This window comes from Lytechinus variegatus, chromosome 11 (assembly GCF_018143015.1).
Source record: "Lytechinus variegatus isolate NC3 chromosome 11, Lvar_3.0, whole genome shotgun sequence".
In the NCBI taxonomy this organism is placed as follows: domain Eukaryota; kingdom Metazoa; phylum Echinodermata; class Echinoidea; order Temnopleuroida; family Toxopneustidae; genus Lytechinus; species Lytechinus variegatus.
Genome location: NC_054750.1, coordinates 18,886,650 through 18,904,145, shown reverse-complemented (window position 1 = coordinate 18,904,145; position 17,496 = coordinate 18,886,650). Strand labels below are relative to the sequence as shown.

At 35.0% G+C, this 17,496-nt stretch overlaps 1 protein-coding gene across 4 annotated transcripts in view; it reads right to left on the bottom strand.

Annotated features, from left to right (window-relative positions):
* Positions 1-17,496, bottom strand: part of LOC121423809 (serine/threonine-protein kinase PLK1-like) — a 49,203-nt gene that overhangs the window by 16,753 nt on the left and 14,954 nt on the right. For all 4 annotated transcript variants that reach the window (XM_041619304.1, XM_041619302.1, XM_041619301.1 and 1 more), the window contains 3 exons: positions 10,304-10,411; positions 6,850-6,966; positions 1,031-1,248 (listed from right to left, as the gene is read on the bottom strand). In XM_041619304.1, coding sequence (XP_041475238.1) covers positions 1,031-1,248; positions 6,850-6,966; positions 10,304-10,411 — 443 coding nt within the window. The remainder of the gene's footprint in view (positions 1-1,030; positions 1,249-6,849; positions 6,967-10,303; positions 10,412-17,496) is intronic.

The window sequence follows — 17,496 nt, the reverse complement described above, 5'->3', positions numbered from 1 at the left end:
TGTTAAAGGGGAAGTTCACCCTGAAGAAAACTTTGTTGTAAAAATAGCAGAAAAAATAGTAAAAAATATTGGTGAAGTTTTGAGGAAAATCCGTTGAAGAGTAAAAAAGTTATTAGAGTTCAAAGTTTTGGATTTGTGACGTCATAAACGAGCAGCTGCCCCATGTGTTATGTAATATAAAATGCATGAATTTCAAATTTTGTATGGTTCCTGATGACTTAATTTTGTTTTCTATTCATGATCGGGTGTGAAATGATTTGTATATTGATATACAAAAGGTACAGTGAAAACCATTTTCAATTTTCTGAGAAAATGACATTTCATTGAATTTTTACCATTCGCTATGTAGGAATGCTGCTCGCATATGACGTCACAAATCAAATAATTGAAATTCTAATAACTTTTTAATTATTTGATGAATTTTTCTTAAACCTTCGGCAATATTTTTTATAATTTTTTTCTGCTATTTTTACAATAAACTTTTTGTCAGGGTGAACTTCCCCTTTAAGTACAGGCGATCATCTATTAATCTATCTTGGATATTTGAGAGCTGCACGAAAATGGCTCTTTTTTTTTCAAGGTCAAACTTTTGGTCCAGGTTACACAAAAGGGTGCACTTGTGCATAATCCCCAAACAAAGTAGTGTTTCGAAGTATCAAATAACAAAAACTGAAAATGCAGTGGACAATGGTTTTCATGTTTTAAAATAAAAGCTCAAGAAGATTTTGAATATGCCTAGGGTTTAATATTTCCAAGGTTCAGCAGTCCAAAATTTCATTAATCTGAAAAACAAGGAACCTGATTTTATTGTCAATTTAACAAATCTTTGTAAAAACAAACTATATTTCATTTTGGCATTAGTACCTTCGAAATAATGCCAAGAATGTTCAGACTGATAATCCCTTCTTCCATTTTCAAACTAACAAATATCTTGGAATACACTTTGTGCAATTGGCAGGCTTTGGAATAACAAACCTTTGGAATTATTGAAGATATATCACGACAACAAGGGTCAATAATAAAAACAAACCTTTTCCTATCTCCCTCGAATTCCAGTTTTGCAGCTAAGCCAAAGTCGCCTATCTTGACGCCCATGGTATCTGTGAGGAACATGTTGCCAAGTTTGAGATCTCTATGGATGACACAGTGACTGTGGAGATAACGAACGCCCTCTATGATCTGAAGCATAAAATAACGCACCTCTGGCTCCGTCAGGTGCTTCCTCAACTTCAGCATGTGAAGGAGAGACTGAAAGAGAAAAGGAATGAAAAAAATGATAGAATAAATGAGGAATTGAAAAATAATATGCAGTTTAATCAAAATTTATACCTCATAAAGGGGGTGGGGTGCTACGGCCAATGTCAGGGCACCTAGCTTGCATCTGCTTGTGGGTTGAAATCGTAGCCATGCCGTGTTTTCCTTCATTAAGAAATTCATCCACACTGTGCTGCACTCGACCCAGGTGAGATGAGGTGAATGGGTACCCGGCAGGAGTAATTCCTTGCATGCACGGAGCGCCGGTTTAACTTGAGCTAAAGCCGGGGTAATAATAGTGCTCAGCGTTTTATAAATCCGGCTTTAATATCATTATTATCTGGATTCTCGATTGTTAAAAAATTATCTTTGAGCATTAATATAAACATTAAGAGCTGTACAGTATGTATGGAAATCATAAAAAGGGACAGATCAAATACCTCATTATTGTCATGAAAGATTGTCAGAGATTTATGTCACTATTAAAGCTGTGCTGCTGAGTTCCAACATACATGTAAGCCTAAGTTACTTCAACAGAAAGAAAGGAATCATGCGCTTGTTTAGCTAAAAGAGTTTTTACAACAATAATCAGTGGACTAAAAAGAAAGTTTATCACTTCAAAATCACGTAAAAAAGAGGGGGAAATGCAGGTGAAGGCCTAATCATAGCTCAAAAATAAACAATTTATTGCAGAGTTGATAAACTTGAATTGTATTTTAAACATACATTATGTAAATGAAATACATGCAGTATTTGCCAGAAATGTTGGTTTCTGTTTACATACTGTATAATATAGCAAGAAATCAAATAAGGCACATCAAATGACCATGTTTATTAGTACACTATTTACATGTATGTATTATCAAATGTGTTCCACAATACCATCGCTAAGAATGGATACATTAGACTCTGCATTCAAATATTTAGTTTTGCTACTAAACTATGAGGAAAGGAATATTATCAAATAAGGAAATAAGATATGAAGTTTGTTATGTCTCACAGAATTCATTGTCTTTTGCAAAAAACTAAACGAAACAAAACAAAACATAGTGTGGTATCATGATGTCATAAAACATACATGCATGTAAGTAAACAATGAGCTACCAGGTTCATATTCATATTAAAGTGGTTTTTATTAGAACAAAAACTAAATTTATATGATTGTGTAATGTCATCGAGTACCATATACATTTTATAGGTCGCGATGTTCACATTGGGTTTAACAAGAAAGTTCTATTACACTGTAACTCATTAATAACATGTACATGTACTACTTACCCTAAATATACCGAATTCTAAATCCAGTATTAAACTTTTTTAAAGCAAAAAAATTCTGAGCAATATAATTGGACTTTATATCCTGACATTACTCATGGTTTGCATGAGGTTGGGAAAATTTCAGACTTTGAATTTGCTATTATTGATTTAAAATATCAAAGATTGATTTTGCTACTAAAAGGAGCATCAAATACCAAAGAGGTAGCTTGCTGGCAAAATATAGATATTAATCAAGAGACAGATCCAGACTATTTTAGCCCTAAATTATCCTACATGTTCAGTAGGTCATTTTCCAGATCAGATCTTGGGAGAACCGATTGCATCCTTTTTTGAGTGATGCCCCTTCTTATATAAAATCATGGATCTATACACCTGAATTAATCTGTGAATGATACACTTTTTTGTCATACATGTATACAGGTTACCAGTCGCAGTCCATTACACATCATGACTGACAAAAACTGTATCCGGAAACTACCAACAAAGTGTCATCAAAATGTATCACTTTCCATCGAAACACAGATCTCTATCAAGGACAAAAGAAAGATCATTGTCTGCCTATACCTGGAATCTGATGTAAATGATGGTAGGATATTGCTTGAGGAAATAAATGCATATGCTTTCCTTTCCTAGTTTATACATCCATTAACAGGAATGAATTTCATGATTTGATGATAACTACAATGTATGTATGGTACATCAATGTACAGTACATGGAAATTTAATAATTGAAAGGTTTTTTCCCATTTTGAAGGAAATCAGGGCAATTTTTGAGAATTTTTTTTCTTTAACAACACTATAATAAAAAAACATACATTATAACTTCCAACTCAAAATGTAGGCCTACCCATACCTGTGTCTATTTGTTGGCCTTATATTGTAATGCCCTCCCACGAGTCCCACCCCCCACAAAAAAGGTTACAAAATATAAATAAGGAAATTCCTGTATAGTACACTATTTCTCTCTTTCCTCTCACATATGAATACTGTAACATGCCAGAAAAGTTATTTAAGAAAATTCCTAGACATGTTGTATTAATGCCCTCCATACTGTACACCTATGCTTTGAAAGATCTATAGACTCCCAACATTTGACTTCACCATTTTAATAAGAAAGAGAAATTTGACATAGACTAGAAGGTATGTAAGGAGGACCTCCTACATGTATAGATTCACATGACATCATCATGGTGCCAATTTAAGCCTAAAAAGACTGGGGGGGGGGCTGATTCAGCCCCCCTCAACATTTTTCGCAAAAAATCTGCCGAGCGAAATTTTTTGACTGCGTTGCTCGCTGACTTTTTACTTTCAAGGCTCACGCAAATATTGAGACCAAAATTGTGACCCCCGGGCACGCGGTTCCAAAATTACGCAACATTTTGTAAGTGAATGCAGACCCAAAATTACTAAAAAACGTGAATTTGTGTACAAATCCAATGCAAATAGTGTTTTTATCCAAAATTCATAAATGTATCATTATTTTTCCTTCTACTGCTTTTTAATAAAATCAATTAATTTGATCTTTTTTATGGTCAAAATAAAGTCCCTGACAATTTCCATTGAAAAACAATAAAAAACAAAAAGTAAAAAAACAACGAAATACATAAGAAATTTAGAAAACAATAGAATACATAAGAAAATAAATGTGATGTTGAAATTTTTTTTAAATAAATTTGATCAGATGCCTATCTAGAGTATGTGAAACAAAAATTAGCACTTCAAGGGCATTATTTTATTAATTAGAGCAAACTTATGATTTTACGCATAAATTAGCATAATTAATGAGACATGATTTTTTGCAGAATTTGATGTTATAGTTTTTTAGATAATGCCATGGGTAACGCATGTGCCAATTTTCGTCGCGATCGCGCAATCAACGTCTTCTTAGGCATCGAAATAGCCCAGTCTATTTAAGGGTTAAGAAACACAAGTAGTGATCAACCAAATACCTTGGTCACATTTGTTCTACGGCGGCCGTACGGTGAGTGGAAAACAGTCGTTTTATTCATTTTTATTATAACCACCTATATGTAGCTGGTACAAAAAAATGTTAAAACGGCTGTTCTCGACTCGCCGTACGGCCGCCGTAGAACAAATGTGACCAAGGTATTATTGAGCATTATCAATTATAGCAAATTACATGGTCAGTGTCACGTACATGTACATATACAGGGGCTGCGGAACCGGGGGGGCTTCAGCCCCCCCACTTTTCTCCAAAACTGTGTACAAAAACGCAAAAATGACAATACGATTGTGATTTTTAGCATGGTCAGCCCCCCCCCCCACTTTTGGCTCAGCCCCCCCACTTTGAAAACCATTCCGCGGCCCCTGATATACATGTACCGGTACATGTGCATCCAAATATAAAGCAGGCATCTGTGGTGACTCTGGTGAAAAGGCATGTTCAATCAATTTTCTTTTAATATAGAATCACATGAATGACTTTAAACACAAACACAAGCCAACTATATCATATAGTCCAAGTTGCAGATCTAGGGGGTCAAGTAGGACTTCCAACTCCAACCCCGCCTCCATTTGTTGTTGTTGTTGCTTGTTTAATAGAACATTTTGTAACGCTCTACTATTTGCTTCATGATATACATCCCATGTATTATGTACTACTGTGACATCACAGTGTAAGGAAAGATTGGTCAGTTGCATGAAAGAGATTTGAAACAACGATGATTGTGCACAATGACGTTTATATGTATAAATGCTAATTTTGGGGTAGAAAAGATTAACAGTTCACCATGTGAATAGTCCCCCCAAGGACTGTTGGGATGGTGGTAGAGTACAGGGTTCTGGGCGATTTCACCCCTAAATGCTAAAAAAGAGTACTGGAAAATATCAAGGAACCATGGAAATTACCCATTCATTAAAACGTTAGACCAAATCCAATGTAGCAGATTTAGGCAGTATCTTGTGAAAAGCAGCTCTAATTAGAATATATATATATATATATATAATATATATATATATATATATACTTTTTTCCTACAATGGTGGAATAAAGAAAAAAAACAATGAGAAATCAAAACAGAGAGACAGTGAATGCGAAATGAATGGCAATATAAAGTGACAAATGTAGATCTATGTGAGAAAAGAAACCAAAATTCATTATTTGTTTATCTTTTGAAGTTTACCTCAAAATCAACCCCCCCCCCCACCAGAAAAAAAACTTGAACACAACCATGGTTTGTATTAAATGTCTTTCTAAAGGGGCTGCTGGGGTAAAGGGTATCGATTGAATGTGCACAGCAAAAGTACTTGAATGTAAGCCAAAATAGTAAAGTGAGATATAATTAGTCTTCTGGGGCAGTATATAGTGTTAAGTGAATTTGAACTGTTATCAGTTTTAAGGAAGTGAGAAATTATACTCTCTTTCAATTCCTGATGGTTCAAACTTAAAGTAATCTTTACAAGTATTAAGTGAACCTATATGGATCCACAGGCATAGACCAATGTGGTTTGGGTGCTGTTTTTTTAATGGTTGTTTTAAACTGGAGGCTGTTTTTTATGGTATATGTAATTTCTGACTTGGGGGCTCTATTAAAGCATGGGTAACAAACTACAATTCATGCACATGCATAGCAATGCACCTGGTTCATTGCATAACCCTACTAAAAGTGATTTTGTCCTAATTTGGAAACCCCATTCATGGCTACTATATACTAAGTATTACATTTTCAAGTAGGTATATAGACCCACATGTTGTAATTGCCAATAAGAAAGACAGGAAGGATTCAACGCCTGCCCCCCCCCCCCCCCCGAAACATTTAAAAAACGGCAAACAAATAAAAACACTTTCAATACAAAAAAAACATAACACATAAACCAAACACCACAAATAATAAACAAGTACGCCCGTATTCTGAAGTCAGGTTTAATTTAGACCATGATCTAACTCTGTGCTAAAATTATGGGAAGCCAAAAGTATCAAAACTTTTATTAAGTTGTATGTTTCTTATGTTTACTGTGCTCTTTCCTGATTCATCGATAATGCAGACAATATTATTCCTACACAATTATCAATGATTTGAGAGCCACATGAGGTGAAATATTATATCTCTACTGTTAGCGATTTATGTAACAATCGGCTGTCCATACTTAAACCACAACTTTGAACCTGAGTTTAAGTTAAACCTGACTTCAGAATACAGGCCAATGTCAAAATGACACAAAATGAATCATGATACAATACATGTAGCATGCCCATAGCAGTCTACCCTACACAACACAGATAATACAATACACACTTTATTTCAGTTGAAATATTTTTAATGAAACAGCCCAAAGGATGGGCCCTCAGATACTCACTTTATGTCTGCATAGTTCAAGTAGGATATATATGTTTTCACTATCTTGAAAATGTTTATGGAAGCCCACAATATTTGGATGTCTTAGCTGTGCATGGACCGCTATCTCTCTCTCCATCTAATAGAAATGAAATAAAATGAAATATAATCATTATTCTTTCAGAAATTGCATTATTTCAATTCATTTAATTTTAAAGCGTTATGTACAAATTTTAATTTTGCATTTCTATACTGTACACTTTAAAGTCTACTGTATGTAATTCTCAATCAAAAGAAATAACCTTGGAGATGATGTTGTTTTGTAATGGACATATAATTCAACAATTTTATTTTTTGGTTGCCAAACCATAAAAAGGAAATTGGCATCCGGAGTTGTTATTGATTTGGCAAGGATTAAAAATATAGCACTCAAAAGGTCACACTGCATATGGTGAATCGGTTTCTTTACAATACAGTGCAGGTCATAACACACCCATCCAATCATGAAAAATTACCTGGAATTTTGACAGCATGAAAGCAACAAAACTTGTAAAAAAATGTGCACGTATTGGTACTTTTTAAAATGATAAGAGCTTTTAAAACAACTTTTGCTCAGATTTCTCCAAGGTTGTGAGGAAATATGCAGTGCAAATCCAAATTACAATGTAAAAAAATGAACTAGACTTAAATTTATATAGCGCAGCTTTTATATGAGAAGATTCAGCTGTGCTATTCCGAGCTCTTTTTAATTAATTCTATGTGAACACAGCAATCTTCTTAATTAAGAGATGTTTTCAATTTTGATTTAAAAATAATTTCGATTTTAGATGAGGCAAGCATGCACTCATGTATAAAGCAAGTCCATCATTTGCTTTTAAAGTAGGAGTCTCGGTGATGGCTTATATGATAATTACAATTTCTTTCAATTTTAATAATCTGGTTCGGAAAAGAGTGAATGCAGGAATCACTCGGGTTTCTTTTAGACCTGAACAATTTCACATAATTCTTGGTATTTTCCTGGTCAGATGGGTAAGAAAACATCTAATGAGTATCATAGAGCAATTGCATGTGACATGAACATGTGTTAAATAAGTCTCTGTCCCCGCATCTGTCATTAATGAATGTATGTTCCAGAGGACAATCAAAGAAGAAGCATTTAAAACGACCATCCTCATTAAATTTTGTGATTTGACTCACTGTTTGCAGTGTTTCATGCAATGAGATTCAGAAATAAATAGCATAATTTATTTTGAAATGAATATCAACATTTATTTTAATATAAATAGCAAAATCTATTTTAAAATAAGTAATAAAATTTATAAATCTATTAACTAAAAACCCCTCTGTTTTGGCCTGCCTATAGTACACTCAGCATTTTTCTTAATTGTTAATAGTCAAGTAAGAAACTTTTGCATATAGTCTTCCAAAGATATTTCACTGGTCTAAGGAATCAAAATGAAAGCTTTATGGTTCGCTGTATGATGACATTGCAATACTTTAGTGAACATGAATTTACCAAAAGTCTACCGCACAATAGTAAAAGAACAAGGGAATTCTAATAGTATCTCCTGTAGTTAAATCTTTTTAGGCATGACCGTACACTGCGTGGGGGCAGTTGCCCTAGAAATTAAAAAGATTTTCACAAAATAAACCAAAAGTGTGCAAGAAATCCCTCCATTTCACTTTGGAAAATGCCAAAGCACCCCCTATGACAAGCTCGGTCGCTATGTTCCCTTGCGTTCATTGTTCTATGTCATTTTTACAAGTCCTGTTCCCCTCCCCTGAAATGTACATGTATATTATTCTCTACTGCTTTGTTTTTAAAAGAAAAAAAATCTTCCATAATTTTTGAGAATCTACATTGTAATCAATATTTTATTTTCAATTTCACATCAATCAAAAAGTATAATGTCAGAGAATGGGTATTTTAAAGGAGAATGAAACGTTTGGAACAAAATAACTTGTGTGAAAACAGAAAAATCAAAGAAACAGATCAATGAAAGTTTGATAAAAATCAGACAAATAATGAGACAGTTATGAGCATTTGAATATTGTGATCACTAATGCCATGGAGATCCTCAATATGTCAATGCGACAAAGATGTGTGATGTCACTTGTGAACAACTCTCTGCATTACTTTAGTATATATTTCACTTAAATTGCCTCTTTTATCACATCTATCAGTAGATCATGTGTTCTTTCTATAGGATGGCATGTAATACAGATTTTTACAGAATACATCATGGATAAAGAGTTTATATCACCATAAGAAAAAGCAAAAAGAGACATTTTGAGGGTATTTCATAGTCCATCAAAGGAAAAGTTTTTCACATGTGACATCATACATCCTTGTCGCATTGCCAATAGGAGGATCTCATAGCCTTTGCAATATTCAAATGCTCATAACTTTCTCATTATATGTCCGATTTTCTCAAATTTTCTTTGTTCTTATTCTTTGATATTTCTCTTTCAACACAAGCCTACCTGTTCCAAAGGTTTCATTTGCCTTTAATGACCTACAACAAAATTGTGAATCAAAGTATTTTGCTTTGATCTCCTACATGTCCTGTACGTGAGTGCTGCAATTAGTACTTTCAAAACTGTCCAGGCAAAAGAAATGGATTGTTCATGATAAGTTCAAAAGTGCAACTGCCCATAATGGCAAGGTCTAATAATCCCTTCTGCAATTTCATTCAATAATCAGGAAAATATCGGAAATCAAAGGAAAAACCACAGGCTAATGGGTGATTTCCTAGCAATGATCCTATTCTCTATAATTAATGAGGATTTATATCTTGATCAGATTCCATGAAATTGATTGGATGTATTTATAGCAAAGCTCTCTTGAATCAGGAACAGTCTGTTTGGATGAAAATGCTTATCCAGAAAGTCGGTTGAGATACGTCATTATAGGGCCCATTACAATTTATACAACTCCAAATGATCATCCTGAATTAATGATGTAAAATATATATATCCAGAAAGAACTACAATGTATTCCCCCTATCTGAAATTCATTTGCTGAACTTTCCAACCATTTTTAAGAGTAAGGTGGACCAAGAACCACCACCTCCCCCCCAAAAAAAAAAGAAATAATCAGCATTTCCATTAAAAAATTATCACATAATTCTTCAACTTTGATTTTGAGTAAAAACAAATTTCACTTGCTAGCTTTGCTTGCTCACAATTTTTGAGAGACTTTATTTGCTTTCGCTTCTCCATCATAAAATAAAAGAAAATCCAAGATGACAATAAAAAAAATATTAAAGCACTATTAAAGCTGGAATGTGATGATCACATACAAGTGGACCCCTGAATTAGCTTTGTACTTTCATGAATAACCAGTATAAAATAATATGGTACAAAAATTTTCTATGAAAACTATGATTTTGACTGCCTCGTGTGTATACAACAAATGATCACTTTGAACCTGTCAATGCTGAAAGTATTCTGGGTTGAATTCATACTGTACAAACCTTTTCTCTTTGTGATGGTTTTGATATCCTCTCCTTGGGTACGATCTTGCCTGCATAGACATAGTGGGTGTCTTGATGAGTCAGCTCATAGCAACGGGCAAAACCACCCTACAAGAAAAAGAAAAAAACAAACATGGGACTATTATAACACAGAGTGCATTGTCAGTAACATCTTCATTTATCATTATCAACATTATCATCATCATCATCATCAATACCAACACCACAACCACCACCACTACCATTTATCATTATTATATCATTGTCATCGTCATCATCATTATCATCATTATCATCATCATCATCATCAATACCACCACCACAAACACCACCACTACCATTTATCATTATTATCATTGTCATCGTCATCATCATCATCATTATCACTATCCTCATTATGAGTCCAGGCATTCTTTTTCCTAAGGCCAAGCCCACAGGGCAAAAAAAAACCCTCCAAAAAAAGAGATTCTCCAACATATACCCTATCATAAATGCAAATTTTCATGAAATCTTTTACTCAAGAAAATGTGCCCAAATTCATACTGTCTCTTTATCATTGTCCATAGATCTACATTTTGTCTTCTCTAGTCATCCTGTTTGCAATAGCTTCCTTACCCCCTAAAGAATATCATAAATTGGGTTATCTCTAATATGGTTTGGTCATTAGAGTGATGAAGTTAGTAATGACCTCTGTTTCACTTCTCATTAGCACTTTTGAGAGAACCAATCCTGGAGAAAATTACCCCTCTCATTAAATATCATCTAAATATCTGACCTCGCTTGTTCTGGCTGTATGCTACAGTTAAACATTGATACACCACTTTGATCAAAATACACACAAATCAAATGGGCTCTCTTGTAGACATAACTGGTGTGTTTTGCAGCCAAAAGATACTAAAGCAGGAATTCCTATTACATGTACTGTATACTTTTGTTTTAAAAGTTAAATCTTATTCTTGTAAAAATTTGCTGATTCCCCTAGGTAAGGATAATAACACAACTGTGCATACATGTAATATTAAAATATTAAGAATAATTGTGGAGCGTTGTGGCCCAGTGGATTAGTCTCCGGACTTTGAAACAGAGGGTCGTGGGTTCAAATCCCAGCCATGGCGTAGTTTCCTTCAGCAAGAAATTTATCCACATTGTGCTGCACTCAACCCAGGTGAGGTGAATGGGTACCTGGTAGGAATTTATTCCTTGAAATGCCACCGCGCTGTAAAAGGCTGCGGGGCTAAAGCCAGGGTAATAATATCCAAGTCCTTTGGAAGCGCATAGAGACGTTATTTATAATGTGTTATGCGCTATACAAGAACTGTCTATTATTATTATTAATAGCAGTCAGGTAAAAAAAACATCTGTATAACATAAAGAAACTAAATGACTCCTCCAATCTTCACACCCTGTTTGCAGAAGGGGCCTCAGTCAGTGAGTACATGTACTCAGCCACTGTTTCTATGGCAACAGTGGAATTCTAAATGTAAGTTGAGTGTTTTAAGAGACGAAAGAGGGTCTAGTGTGAATGAGATAGATGAATCATTTTGAGAACAAATATTAAAGAGGTAGTACAGCATTTAAAGACCTAGATATATTGATAAGTGTGCCATAAAATGTGTTTCTTGATTTAATTTGAAGAAGAAATAATGAAAAAGATAATGCTAAAAATACTGCTCTCCAAAAAATTCCAATATACATGTAGTAAACCATCATATGTGATTTGTATTACCCCAAAATAAAGGTCATGCTTTTCTCTATGGTTTGCAACCAACCCCGTATGAAGGCCTACACTCTTCAAATAATGAGATATTATCCAGTGCTGGTCACACAGAAACATTGTGAGCCTACATGAAACAGAGCGCTAACACAGTAAGCCCAGTCACATCTTTCAGATTGAGAAGTCAAAACATTTACTAGTATTTCAACGTGTAAATGCTTTATTGTAACATTGGGCATTGCTGCCACGTTATCAATTGTAACAGGGCTTCTGTTTTTTTTTTGGTTACACTTCATAATTCCGAAGGTTCGTAATTCCGAGACACGTAAATTGCCTACATGTATACCTCGATGTTCGTTAATCTGAAAACGTAAAAGGGTTTGTTAATCCGAACATTTGTGGCGTTATTCCAAAGGTTCGATAATGCGAAAACAAAATAAGGTTCGATGTTCCGAAGGTTCGTTAATCCGAAAACGAAATAAGGTTCGTTGTTCCGAAGGTTTGTTAATCAAAAAAACAAAATAAGGTTCGTTGTTCCGAAGGTTCGTTAATCCGCAAACGAAATAAGGTTTGTTAATCATTTAGTTTTCGGACTAACGAACCTTCAGAATTACGAATCTCATTTCGTTTTTGGATTAACGAACCTTCGAAATTACGAACCTCATTTTGTTTTCGGACTAACGAACCTTCCCAGTTACGAACCTTCGGAATTACGGATGTATGCGGCTTTTTTAATAGCACATTGTTAATGCTAACAACGTCTCTGTGCGGTCAGTACACGGCAATAGTATGCAGGGTATATTTATACATAAATGTTGCATACAAATACCAGCAAACTGATGTTCTAGTTGCTAGTTCTACAAACTAATGGGAGTTTCAATTTTACCTACATCCTTGCCCTTTATTAGCACTTTCATATGCTCTATAGAGTTTTAATAGTTTATGAGCCAACAAGAACAAACTCTTGCAATGAAAATGATGCACATTAATCTCACATCAAAAGTTGATATATGATTTCACACTGCAGAAATACATGTACCTGCAGATTGGTTTGTAAATTTGCTGCATTTTCTTAACAAGTGGAATGCCTCTGGCCATCTCACTTGCATCACGCGATTCAACATAGCAGCAGTGCAGACTTTGAAAACTACTATAACTCGCACAAGATGTTCAGTGATACTTGGTTACTCTTATTTCCATGTTTTATGAACTAGACCAATACACTTTACAGAGATAGGATGGTAATTCAACAAATACCACCAATGTGGCCAAAGTTCAATGACCTCACATGATGTTTGACCTTGATCATGTGACCTGAAACTTGCACAGGATATTCAGTGATACTGAATTACTCTTATGTCCAAGTTTCAAAAGTCAGATCAATAAACTGGCAAAGTTATGATAGTAATTCAACAGATACCCCCATTATTGCCAAAGTTCATTGACCTTTGACCTTGGTCATGTGACCTAAAATGCGCACAGGATGTTCAGTGATACTTGATTACTCTTATGTCCAAGTTTTATGAACTAGACCAACATACTTTTAAAGTTATGATGGTAATTCAACAAATACCCCCAATTCGGCCAAAGTTCATTGACCCTAAATGACCTTTGACCTTGATGTGACCTGAAACTTGCACAGGATGTTCAGTGATACTTGATTACTATTATGTCCAAGTTTCATGAATCAGATCCAAAAACTTTTCAAGTTTTGATCGTAATTCAACAGATACCCCCAAATCGGCCAAAGTTCATTGACCCTAAATGACCTTTGACCTTGGTCATGTGACATGAAACTCGTGCAGGATGTTCAGTGATACTTGATTAACCTTATGTCCAAGTTTCATGAACTAGGTCCATATATTTTCTAAGTTATGATGACATTTCAAAAACTTAACCTCAGGTTAAGATTTCGATGTTGATCCCTCCAACATGGTCTAAGTTCATTGACCCTAAATGACCTTTGACCTTGGTCATGTGACATGAAACTCTAATAGGATGTTCAGTAATACTTGATTAACCTTATGGCCAAGTTTTATTAACTAGGTCCATATACTTTCTAAGTTATGACGTCATTTCAAAAACTTAACCTCAGGTTAAGATTTGATGTTGACGCCGCCGCCGTCGCCGGAAAAGCGGCGCCTATAGTCTCACTCTGCTTCGCAGGTGAGACAAAAACTGGGTATCTACTGGTCCGACATGAACTAGTTGGACCAGTAGAAAAAAGGGTTAGTGTGGAGCCCTGAGTCAATAGTAATAATAATAATGATAATAATAACAATTAATATCATCTCAATCATAATTAACTTTAAAAAATATCAATATAAACACAAACTTTCTTTCATTTTATCAGACAAGAGGTACACCTTTAACCAATGGTAAAACAAAACTAAAATTAAATTGCACTCCTGCAACACTCATCAAGCGAATACCAATTACTTTCAATTACATCTCAAAGCCCAGGACATTTAACGAGCCATTAAAACAAGTCACTGTCTATTAAAGCTCTTCACCATGCTTGCTAAAAATCCCCCATTCCACTACAGCGATGACATATTTTTGAGTGTTTTTAAGGGAGCTCCCATTTGGCTTGTGTTGATTCATATGAATTCGAATTTTCGATGATGTCGTATGACTCACAGTCGCTTGGTTTGTTGGGGGGAAGGAAACGGGAAAATTGAGGCAGCCCTTGGGTTGACAAGAGAATCCAAGCAGACTAGAAAATTATATACACTGCAAGTATTTTGAGTGGACGGCCTGCACTACATGTGACAGCAGTTTATTAATATTTATAACAAGATTTTGGAAGATTATTTGTATTTTGGTTTGAAAATACCACTCTTCAAGTACACAAATATACCCAGACAAAATGTTCAGAAAGCGATTTTCAGAAATTTGCAAGAAATAATATATTACACATACATATGACCAATGGTGAACTTCATTGAGAATCTATTTGCAGATTTTTCTATGCAAAGGTGTCCAGATATTTCTCCTTTATTTCTTTATGTGTATCAACAGCTCGAGGAAAAGATAAAAAAAGGCTAAATAATGCAAAACTTACATACATGTACATCATACATGTACATGTATGAATTCATACAATTAGACAACTCAAACATATTTGTTATGTTGAAAACATTATAAGAAATGATTAAAAGATAAATTCCAAATCCATCAAGAAGCCAGGTATTCAACCTGTAACAAGTGGAATGCCTCTGGCCGTCTCACCTGCATCACGCGGTTCAATATAGCAGCAGTGCTGACTTTGAATACTACTCTAACTCGCACAAGATGTTCAGTGATACATGGTTACTCTTATGTCAACTTTTTATGAACTAGACCAATAAACTTACAGAGATATGATGGTTATTCACCAAAAAACCCCAACATGGCCAAAGTTCATTGACCTTACATGACCTTTGACCATGATCATGTGACCTGAAACTCAAACAGGATATTCAGTGATACTTGATTACTCTTATGTACAAGTTTCATGAATCAGATCCATAAACTTTCAAAGTTATGATGGTAATTCAACAGATACACCCAATTCGGCCAAAGTTCATTGACCTTTGACCTTGGTCATGTGACCTGAAACGTGCACAGGATGTTCAGTGATACTTGATTACTCTAATGTCCAAGTTTAATGAACTAGCCCAATAAACTTCCAAAGTTATGATGGTAATTCAACAGATACCCCCGATTCGGCCAAAGTTCATTGACCCTAATGACCTTTGACCTTAATCATGAGACCTGAAACTTGCACAAAATTTTCAGTGATGCTTGATTACTATTATGTCCAAGTTTCATGAATCAGATCCATAAACTTTCAAAGTTATGATGGGAATTCAACAGATATCCCCAATTCGGCCAAAGTTCATTGACCCTAAATGACCTTTGACCTTTGTCATGTGACGTGAAACTCATGCAGGATGTTCAGTGATACTTGATTAACCTTATGTCCAAGTTTCATGAACTAGGTCCATATATTTTCTAAGTTATGATGACATTTCAAAAACTTAACCACAGGTTAAGATTTCGATGTTGATTCCTCCAACATGGTCTAAGTTCATTGACCCTAAATGACCTTTGACCTTGGTCATGTGACATGAAACTCTAATAGGATGTTCAGTAATACTTGATTAACCTTATGGCCAAGTTTCATGAACTAGGTCCATATACTTTCTAAGTTATGATGTCATTTCAAAAACTTAACCTCAGGTTAAGATTTGATGTTGACGCCGCCGCCGTCGGAAAAGCGGCGCCTATAGTCTCACTTTCCTTCGCAGGTGAGACAAAAACAACTTAACAAAATAGTGATTCCTTCTTGATGCAAAAACATTGTACCTTTTCAATGAAAATATATCACGGATATGGGGAAAAAATAGCCATTTGATCTTCATTGAAAAACAGGAATACTTGGAAGTCCTCGATATCCATGGTTCCTGGGAAAACAAATAAATGTTTATGTGGTATTGCTGAAAATGTTTTTGCTATAGGGAATATTATCAAATATGACTTCATGTACATAACGCCCGGGTGGGCCACTTACATTGACGAGTGGATACCATGCGCGACCAAAAAAACACGTAAAAAGGATGTCTTTTTCACGATAGGGCACGTTACGTACGTAACGTGATAAGGGTGTCAAAAACACAAAAATAATGAAAAAAGGGTATCTATTTCGCTAGGAAAATTACGTGTTTAGGGTCTAATTTGCGGGGATGATAAAACAAAATTAAAATGTTTTATAAAGGATGTCCGTTTTGCCCCAACACTTCGTGTTTAGAGTCTGCTTTGCGCGAGGTGTAGAAGGTGGGGTAAACCAAAAAGGTAAAGCCGACGACCGAAGGACCCGTAACAATAAAATATTCCTGTACTTGTTTAGGGGTTCATTTCAGGGAATATTTGCCAAGAGTATCGTTTTGTTTCCAATACTTGTTAAGGGTAGGGTTTAACACGCCAATACTTGTTAAGGGGTGCATTTTCAGAATATGGAAATTACGTGTTTAGGGTGCTTTTCGAGACCCCATGGTCGCGCATGGTATCCACTTGTGAATGGAAGTGGCCCCCCCCCCCGGGACATAACGTAAATGTCACAGTTTAGGTCAGGAACTGTATTTTAGGTAGCTCATCATGAGCTGATGTGCCTGTAAAGGCAACCACACACCTTCCATGTACGTCTGGTGAAACAAATCACATTTTACCCAATTTCTGAAAATATTCATGAAAACAAGTATCTTTTTATTCGAGGTTCCATTTAACTGAAAGAATACCAAATTTGGATGATTGGAAGTTTTTTAATATTTTGGGTAACAGGAAAAAAAATGCCAAATTAGTTTCAAATCGTACATTGTACGATTGATGTCATTATGACAAGTCGACAAGATACTAAATTTGCTTTTTTCTGAATAGCTGAGTTACAGATTTGAACATAGTTCCATGTATTCATACAATGATTGCATTACACATCAAT